Raw genomic sequence first — 9,476 nt, 5'->3', positions numbered from 1 at the left:
TCATCACGCCGTCGTGCTGACGAAACTCTCCCTCGAAGCTCTCCTGGATCGGAGTTCGTGGGACGTCATCGAGTTGAACGTGTGCTGAACTCGGAGGTGCCGTGCGTTCGGTACTTGGATCGGTCGGATCGTGAAGACGTACGACTACATCAACCGCGTTGTCATAACGCTTCCGCTTTCGGTCTACGAGGGTATGTGGACACACTCTCCCCTCTCGTTGATATGCATCACCATGATCCTGTGTGTGCGTAGGAAATTTTTTGAAATTACTATGTTCTCCAACAGTAGCTAGCTAGCTGGTATTGCCAAAGCCAAAAACACTGTTGCATTCGAAAAGGCGAACCGCAGGGACATGACTTATAGTTACACATTAATAGATAATAGAAAAAGTTTGGGTTTTTTATATTGAATTTGTTAAAACAAAAAATATAATATATAACCAAAAATTAAGATCTAGAATATATCTAGATGTGTGTGTATATTTATCTAAATTTTATATTTATAGATAATGTAATCCTTCTTTAAAAAAATCCAATTTCTTCCAGAAACTTTCCAAGAAAAATCCCGAATTGGATCCAAAATTGTCGGGTTGACAAATATGGTTCGATGGCTCTTCTCTACTAACCACAGGGATATTGGGACTCTCTATTTCATCTTTGGTGCCATTGCAGGAGTGATGGGCACATGCTTCTCTGATTCGTATGGAATTAGCCCGACCCGGCGACCAAATTCTTGGTGATAATCATCAACTTTATAATGTTTTAATAACGGCTCATGCTTTTTTAATGATCTTTTTTATGGTTATGCCGGCGATGATAGGAGGGGTGAGGTCCTCACTTGCCAGCGAGGCAAGGCTTTCTTTTACAATACATCCTACCCAATTTTGGTTGACGATTGCGTTTTATTCCGATTATTCACTTATTTTTCTTGTCACTGTGGTGAGACCAGATGAGAGACAGAACTATTTTCCACCCCGAGCCGAGGTTGGAACAATTCTTTATTTTCTTGTTGGTTCCTTCTTTATTATTTATTCAAAGTTTTTCTCTTCCATTCGGTTCATTAGCTTTAGGAAAAATAGAAGCTGCGGAAATGCTCGCTTCTAAAAGGCATAAAGGCTCTGATCAAGGCAATGAACATTTTGCACTTGGAAACTAATAAGAAAGGAATTCAAATCATAGTTCAATACAGACTTTTTCTCTTTTAAGAAGGGTGAAACTTTCCTTCCAATACTTGTGTGCTCTACCCATCTCTACTGAACAAACCCTCTACACATCGGTTGTATCTAGCGACAAATACTTCAGAGACTACCTCAAAACCTTGGGGGTGCATGCCAAGTCTTCAGATCATTCTTTCTTGGTGTTCTTGGATAAGAGGAACAAGGCCCACAAGTTGAGAGGCTTGGGAGGGTCCTCGGCCCAGCCCAAAGTGCTGGGAACCGACACGCCGAGCACCCCCTAATCCATGACTCCGTCACATGAGGCGAGTGTTAATGTGAGTGTTTCTATAGCACACGAGGTGGACTATTTTGGTATCTGCAAGAATTATCGTGAGGGTGAAAGACGTGTATTGGAGAGGCGAAATAAATGGTCTGGACCAAATGCAATTAAATGACAAAGGGCGGAAAGTAAATGTTGTTTCTGCCGCAATGGATAAGTTAGACGTGGAGAGGTTCAGTTCATGGTGAAGAATGGATTTGTCAGTGAAATGGTAACATGGAGTAACCTATTCATGTGATTTAACCTTATTTCTTTTACAGTTGGTAGGCGAGTCATCCTTGAATAGCCAAACTCCTTCTGTCGCGATGTTTCACTCTATCATTCTGCCTTTCGTTACCATATGCAATGGTTGGCTCAACATTTAAGATCGTTAGACTGAACCAACAGTTTAAGCACTTTAGCTACATTTCAGTCAGCTGCAATTTCACCTTTGGGTCAGTCGAATTTGTGGCCATTGGATTTTTCTCTCAGATTCGTGCTGAGTTTTTTTTATATGTGTTGTTTGTTCTGTGGGCTTCTTTCTTTTTTTGACTAACCCCTTATTTGGGTCAATCAATCTCCTTCTGGGCTGAAGCCCATTAACTGTGCGACTCAGCCCTCCTCTCTCCCCCTTCGTTTTTCTTAATATTTTTTATGTGCTTTTGTTTTTGGTTTTTTATTTCTCTTTGTTAGTTGGTTTTATTTTTATTTTGTGGATATCTTTTGGGATGTTGGGTGAGTGTAATGTACACACATAAATAATTTGGAATATGTGCGAAAATTACACTACTATATTATTATTGTTTGCGTACTAAAAAGTGTAATTTAAGAGCAAAGTTGTGCTTAAGTTTTGCAATTTTTTTTTGTTATTATCTAATGGGGAATAATAATGCTACTAATTCATTCTTACTTATTTTAATTTACTTATTTATTTTTATTTCTTCTTAAAGGGTAATACTAATGACACTAATTTATTCTTCCTTAGAAAAACTAATTATTTTGATTTTGTTCTAGTTTCTATTTTGTTTTTTTCTTCTTAAAGGATAATATCTATGTTAATAATTAATTCTTCCTTAGAAAACCTCATTATTTCGATTCTGTTTGAGTTTTTATTTCATTTTATTTTTTCTTACAGAGAAATATGTAAGCCACTAATTCATTCTTTCTTGGAAACTTTGGTATTTCAGTTTTTAGTATTTTTTTATTTCCTTTATTTTTTCAATGATAATACCAATGCCGCATATTCTTATTCCTGCATATTATAAAAATGCGCAAATTGTTTGCAAAATATTTCATTATTGTTTTATTATTTCAGTTCCTTTCTTCTTTAACGGGAAACCAATGACACTAATTCATTGTTTCTTAGAAAACTTCACTATTTTTTTATTTTTTATTTCATTTTGTTTATTCTTTAAGGTTAATAACAATACCTCTAATTCATTCCTACTTAGGATTTTTTTTCTGAAATTTCACTATTTGTGCTTATTCTTCCATATTATAAAAAAGTGCAATTTCTATTCAAATTGTGTGCAAATTTCGTCAGTATTGTTTCTTTTACTTTTCTTTCTTCTTAAATGGTAATACCGATACCACTAATTCATTATTTTGATCCGGAGAAGTACAGACACTATGGATCAAATACCAATGCCACTAATTCATTCTTTCTTTAGAAAATTTTCTTTTGCGAAAAAGCTCACTATTATGTGTTTATTATTGCATACTATAACAAAGTGCAATTTATTTGCAGATTGTGTGCAAATTTTTCCATTATTTTGCTTTAGATTTTTATATCATTTTCTTTCCTATTTAAGGGTATTTTTGCTTTACTTTTTTTATTTTTGTTTCTATGGGTTTTTGGTTGTCGTTCTTCTTAAAGGAAATACATTATTTCAGTTACACTCTCTGAAAATTATAGTAGAATGCAAAAAATGCACTCTTATATGCTTATTCTTTGCATATTTCAAAGAGTGTAATATCAGTGCAAATTGTATGCAAGTTTTGAAAGTTTTTTAATTTTCTTTCTTCTTAAAGAGTTTCATTCTTTCTTAGAAAACTTCATTTCTTTGATTTTGTTTTAGTTTTTTTTTCTAAAACAGTAATAGCAATGCCACAAGTGTTTTACTGTGTTTGTTCATTCATTCTACTCTATACGTAATCCCTATTGAGATATTCAGATCGTCTTATATTTATGTACGCCTTATATTTATGTATGAATACAACAGTTCACAAGTGTACGTGCATGCATGAATGGTCTACACGCATGGACCCGCAACTTAAAAATTCAATTTGAGTAAAGCATGAAAAAGATAAAGAATTATATGCTTATTGTTGCATATTATAAAAATGTGAAATTTCGTGTAAAAAGTGTGCAAATTTTGTCATTATTTACCTTTGGTTTATTTTTCAATTTTTCTGAAAGGTAGTACCAATGCCACTAATTCATTCATTCTTGGAAAGCTTTACTTTCTATTTTTATTTATTTTTATTTTAGTATATAAGTATAGGGGGGTTAAGAGCCTAGCTAAAGTATTTGTTTTTTATGTTTTCGTTATGTTACAACCAGTTGCATAATATTATTATCATTTTTAATTTGTGTTTGTTTAATTCAGGGTTGATCCACTCCCATGATTCATTTTTCTTACAAAAGAAATTAATTAACATCATAATTCAAGTAACATCATTCCTAGAATTCTTTCTTGTTTTGATAGAAACTTGTTCTTTTTTTTTGTTCAATTATTCTTTAATTGTATAACATGTTTATTCTTGCATATATATAAAAAGTGTAATTTGTGTCTACATTGTGTACAATTTTTTGTTTTAAGCTTTGGCCCCATCGGCACGATAGGAAAAATGTATGCACACGCACGCGTGCGTGTCTTTGCGCGTGGGGCATGTGTGCATGTTTATGTGTGTGTGTTGGGGGGGGGGGGGGGGGGGGGGGGGTCTGCCGTCTGCATGCGTATGCTCTCACACAACTGATCAACACGTATATTTTACCAACATCAGGATTTGTCTTTAAAATGGGATCGATAAGAACTGATGATCAGAATCATACAAAGTAGAATGGAAGAACAAAGGAAGGAAGTCAGGTAGCTTAGAGCAAGACAAAGGCAGAATGGAAGAACAGCCTAAAAGTGGGGGGCCAGACAGAAACTGTCTCACTCAAACTGGCATTTGAAAATGCTACCCGCCCTTCCCTATTTCTGCATTTCATTCTTGTGGCAGAGTGCATGGTATGCATGCATGCATTGAGCTGATATATAGTACTATACGTGGTGCTATAAGATGGTACAAAAAAGTGACTGACCCTAAACTAAAATCAGTCGCCTGAGCTATAGCCGGTCCCCACTTTAAGCACTGGGGAAACATCATACGGAAACCAATATTTGGTGAAAACCGGTGAAAAACAAGCGATGTTTTGAAGTTTCGAAAAAATCTAAAAAAAAACATGAGATGTTAAAAGGACTATTGCCATGCAAAATTTGAAGTTCAAACAATGATGTTCTTAAGCATCATGACTTCTCGTTATCCTCATAATATCTTCGCTCCTCATTGAAACCAACACCTATCACCTGAAGGTCACGTAATCACTAAACAATATGTGGTTATCTCTTAGGTCTTCGTGAGGATGCGGCCGATGAGATTATACGAACAACATGAGGAAATGCATTGTAAGCACCCTCGCAAAAAAGAAAAAAAAGAAGCATTGTAAGCAAGGCCCGAACAGGTCCACAGCGCACCACCGCGGTGCCTCTTCCCAGCGGGAGTTGCCCTGTGCGGGAGGGGCAACTGCGCGACGATGTGGGGGTACCATTGGTGATAGGGGATGCATGTGCTCTTTCCCGACCGCGTCACATATGACCCTAACGTCTCATCTCCAAAGCAAACAATTTGAACCGGAACTAAAAAAGGCCCTTTACGCCAACGGCCTTACGCATCACACATACCAATCCTTTTCCTTCCATGAACAGAAAAAAATTAAAAGAGCCTCGAAATATGAGTATGATTATCTCAAATGTGGCATGCAGAAACTGATCAACTAGATCCACGCCAACACCAGAGTGCTCTGCTAGGCCAGTTTCGCGTTCCACTCCAACACTCCTGCACTGCATCCGCCAATCTGAAAGCCTTCCTTTCCATTTATTCCGCGGCTTATCCCTATCCTCCAAAAGTTGATGGCTTCCTTCCCGCCACAGCTCACCTCCCACCCCCATCTCGCCGCCATCCACCATGCAAAACCGTAACCAACTCAACTGAAGCCTCTCGACCACCCTTGTAAGCCCAGGTCTATATAAGCCGCCTTTCGCTCTCTGCTTCTTACACCAACCGATCTCAGTCTCACACATACAGTAGGTTGTAAGCCAGCAAGCGACGGTCACAATGTGGAGGTCCATCTTGCTCGCGGCGGTGGTCGCGCTGGCGCTGGCGCCGGCGCCGGCGCTGGGGATCCCGTTCACGGAGAAAGACCTGGCCTCGGAGGAGAACCTGCGGGGGCTCTACGAGAGGTGGAGGAGCCACTACACGGTGTCGCGGAGGGGCCTCGGCGCCGACGCGGAGGAGCGCCGGTTCAACGTGTTCAAGGAGAACGCGCGGTACGTCCACGAGGGCAACAAGAAGGACAGGCCCTTCAGGCTGGCGCTCAACAAGTTCGCCGACATGACCACGGACGAGTTCCGGCGCACGTACGCCGGGTCCAGGGTGCGGCACCACCTTTCCCTCAGCGGCGGCCGCCGGGGCGACGGCAGCTTCAGGTACGGCGACGCCGACAACCTGCCGCCGGCGGTGGACTGGCGGCAGAAGGGTGCGGTCACCGCCATCAAGGACCAAGGCCAGTGCGGTACGTGCATGCACTCATGAGTTTCTTTCTTTTCGGCCATTGGTGGTTGTGTCAAAAGCTGTGTGATTCATTCGGCTGTGGGAGGCCAAAAACTTTTCAAGGGAGCTGCTGGGCGTTCTCGACGATCGTGGCGGTGGAGGGCATCAACAAGATCAGGACGGGGAAGCTGGTGTCGCTGTCGGAGCAGGAGCTCATGGACTGTGACAACGTCAACAACCAGGGCTGCGACGGCGGCCTCATGGACTACGCCTTCCAGTTCATCCACAAGAATGGGATCACCACCGAGTCCAACTACCCGTACCAAGGCGAGCAGGGCAGCTGCGACCAGGCAAAGGTGACAATAATCCCCGGCTCCCGGCTGCTCTGAACTTGCCAGGCTGAGAATCTTGTCTCAAAACTTGTTAAATGTTGCAGGAAAAGGCTCATAACGTGACGATCGACGGCTACGAGGATGTCCCCGCCAACGACGAGTCTGCCCTACAGAAAGCCGTCGCTGGCCAGCCCGTGTCCGTGGCAATAGACGCCAGCGGCAACGACTTCCAGTTCTACTCAGAGGTACGTGATCCGTTCCAACTCCGTGCAATTGATACACATGTTTGCTTGCTCTTGTCTGCGCTATGTTCAGTGCTGCGTGACAACTCTGATCACCCAGTGTGAATTGCAGAAAACATCGACATTGAAGGCTAAGGTTGCAGGAACCATACTTCTATAGTTTTGTGCCAAAAATCACTAATTCCGAGGCTAATTTTTTGCAAAAAACACTAGTTGCCAGATTTGGCTTTGATGACGATTATGACAGGTAGGGCCCACAAATGACGATGTGGCATAACTGTTCATGCTGGACGTCGTTACAGATTTTCTTTTACCAAAAACTACCTCCCTTCTTCAAAAAAAAAAAACAGCCCTGGGCACATGGCCGCCTCCGCAGTGTCCTCCTGGAGCTGCCCCTCCCTCCCGGCGCCGTCTGACCCCTGCCGGCGCCGCCCCTCCCTCGCCGAGCCGCCTCCCCATGCCCTCCACCGCTCCTAGCTTCGAGCTGACCCGCAGCAAGCCCGCATGGCCGGCGCCGCCGCAGCTCGCGCCCGTGCGCGGCCGGCGAGGCTGCTGCTCGTGCCCGCGCTGGCTCGGCGCGGTTGCTGCTCGTGCGCACCTCGGCCTCCACCACTTCGAGCTCCGGGCTGACCAGCAGCATGCCCGCATGGCCGGGGCCGCCGCACGGCCGACGCGGCTGCTGCTCGTGCCCGTCGCGGCCGACGCCGCCGCTGCTCGCGCCCGTCGCCGGCGACGCCGCTGCTGCCCCTGCGCACGTAGGCCTCCATCGCTCTGAGCTGACCCGCCGGATGCCCGTAGGGCCGGCGCCGGCGCCGCTCCCGCCCATGCGCGGCTGGTGCCGCTGCTGCTCCTCCCGAGTTCGCAAGGGGCCAGGCTGTCCCGAAGCGCCGCGTCGGACCTGGTGGCCTGCAGGGCCGCGACCATCCAGATCCCGACAGCACCCCCTCCACCCCCCTCCCCTCGCCGGCGACAAGACCATGGCTGGTGTACTGCTATTCTGCTCGCCGGCGACAAGATCCTGGACTTGATTGCTTTTTTATTTTTTTATTGAAGGGCCTCTTGGTAAAATTACAGGGACCGTTTCCTATATCTATATATCCCCCGTCTAACGTCGTCTATCACGAACCGTTACGCCATGTCAGCAAATGTGGGGCCCACCTGTCATAATCATCATTAAAATGGCCAAATTCATTGACTAGTGTTTTTTGCAAAAAATTAGCCTGGAAATTAGTGTTTTTGGGCACAAAACTATAGACTTGTGATTTCTGCAAGACTGTGCTTCAATGTCGATGTTTTCTGCAATTCACTCAATCACCCTCAACGAACGCAGGGCGTCTTCACCGGAGAATGCAGCACGGATCTCGACCACGGCGTCGCCGCCGTCGGGTACGGCACTACCAGGGATGGCACCAAGTACTGGATCGTCAAGAACTCGTGGGGAGAGGACTGGGGCGAGAAGGGCTACATCAGGATGCAGCGCGGGGTGTCGCAGCCAGAGGGGCAGTGTGGCATCGCCATGCAGGCGTCCTACCCAACTAAGTCGGCACCACATGCCAGGACGGTCAGGGAAGGGTCTCATAGTGATGAGCTCTAGATGGCATGCACACATATGATCATTCGGAGTGCAAGCTCTGCGTTGAGGAGAACTGAATCTCCCACTGTTGTGTTATTTACTTTATGCAAGATGTTACCACAAATGTAATAAACGTAAGCAAAGGACATTATAGCAAAAGAATTGCAACTAATTTGTCAAATCAAATGGATTAAGTGAAATTCAAGACTGGGTTGTATTCGGATTGGTTCTCGTCTTTTCATCTCGTATTAGCGTGTTGTTGGCTTCACTATGACCTGTGTGGTTGTGCCTGGTCTAATCGCCCTCGACACTACGGTTCTATTGCATAGTACCTCCTCCTTATGACACTATCGTTTACTGTTTCACTTGTGTCATGAAAGCTAAGCATGTTCAATAATTGCAAGAAAACCCCAAAACGGTCAGAGTGAGTGCTAAATGCAGAATAATCCATTTTGCATGATTTGAGAGTTTCACCTTTCACACTACTTCTAGTTAAAATATTTCTGGCTAAACTTTGGGTCCTTAATTTATTTCTTTGAGACAACCAAATCAAAAGTGAAGTGCATGTCAGACAAGATATTAAACACGAGTGTGTAGCCTCCAACGTGCTGAATTGAAAAGGAGATCTCACTTAAGGCAAGAAACTTACTACTACAGCTTTTATTGGGCAAGGTTCAAAATGAAAGATAATACTGGCACGTGTAGTTGATCTTTTTTGTCAAATCGAAAAGCAACTGAGCGGCTCGTGCAGACTTTTATACGGTTGACAACATATTGTACATGTCACAACACTGGGTTATGCCTCTGCGAAAATAACACATGAAATAAATAAATGATTCAGTATACGAACAGAACAAATGTGGGAAAAGAAAAAGACATGAACTCTTTTTTCTCCTTTTCTTTGTTAAAACATGAACTATTTTTGAAACTCAACACTTTTTTTCATATTCACGAACATATTTCTAATTTTGTAATTATTTTTCCGAATGTGAATATTTTTCAAATTTGTGAACGTTTTTCAAATTCATGTTTTTCAAAA

The 9,476-nt window shown here is 43.2% G+C and overlaps 1 protein-coding gene across 1 annotated transcript; it reads left to right on the top strand.

The window, feature by feature from the left end:
* Positions 1–5,789: 5,789 nt before the first annotated feature.
* LOC123099573 (vignain) lies at positions 5,790–8,660 on the top strand. Its single transcript, XM_044521706.1, has 4 exons — positions 5,790–6,312; positions 6,414–6,646; positions 6,727–6,867; positions 8,195–8,660. The coding sequence occupies exons 1-4, from the start codon at positions 5,856–5,858 to the stop codon at positions 8,456–8,458; spliced, it is 1,095 nt and encodes a 364-aa protein (XP_044377641.1). The 5' UTR covers positions 5,790–5,855; the 3' UTR covers positions 8,459–8,660.
* The last annotated feature ends 816 nt before the right edge of the window (positions 8,661–9,476 follow it).

This window comes from Triticum aestivum, chromosome 4D, assembly GCF_018294505.1.
Source record: "Triticum aestivum cultivar Chinese Spring chromosome 4D, IWGSC CS RefSeq v2.1, whole genome shotgun sequence".
NCBI classification, from domain to species: Eukaryota; Viridiplantae; Streptophyta; class Magnoliopsida; order Poales; family Poaceae; genus Triticum; species Triticum aestivum.
The sequence above is the reverse complement of the archived record's forward strand: the minus strand, read 5'-3'. Positions and strand labels throughout refer to the sequence as shown.

What these genes read in the sequence shown, in the direction of transcription:
- LOC123099573 (XM_044521706.1), top strand. Translation starts at nt 5,856, where the DNA reads ATGTGGAGGTCCATCTTGCTCGCGGCGGTGGTCGCGCTGGCGCTGGCG. An exon ending in GCAGCTGCGACCAGGCAAAG is followed by an intron (nt 6,647 to 6,726) that starts GTGACAATAATC and finishes TAAATGTTGCAG; the next exon opens with GAAAAGGCTCATAACGTGAC. An exon ending in ACTTCCAGTTCTACTCAGAG is followed by an intron (nt 6,868 to 8,194) that starts GTACGTGATCCG and finishes CAACGAACGCAG; the next exon opens with GGCGTCTTCACCGGAGAATG.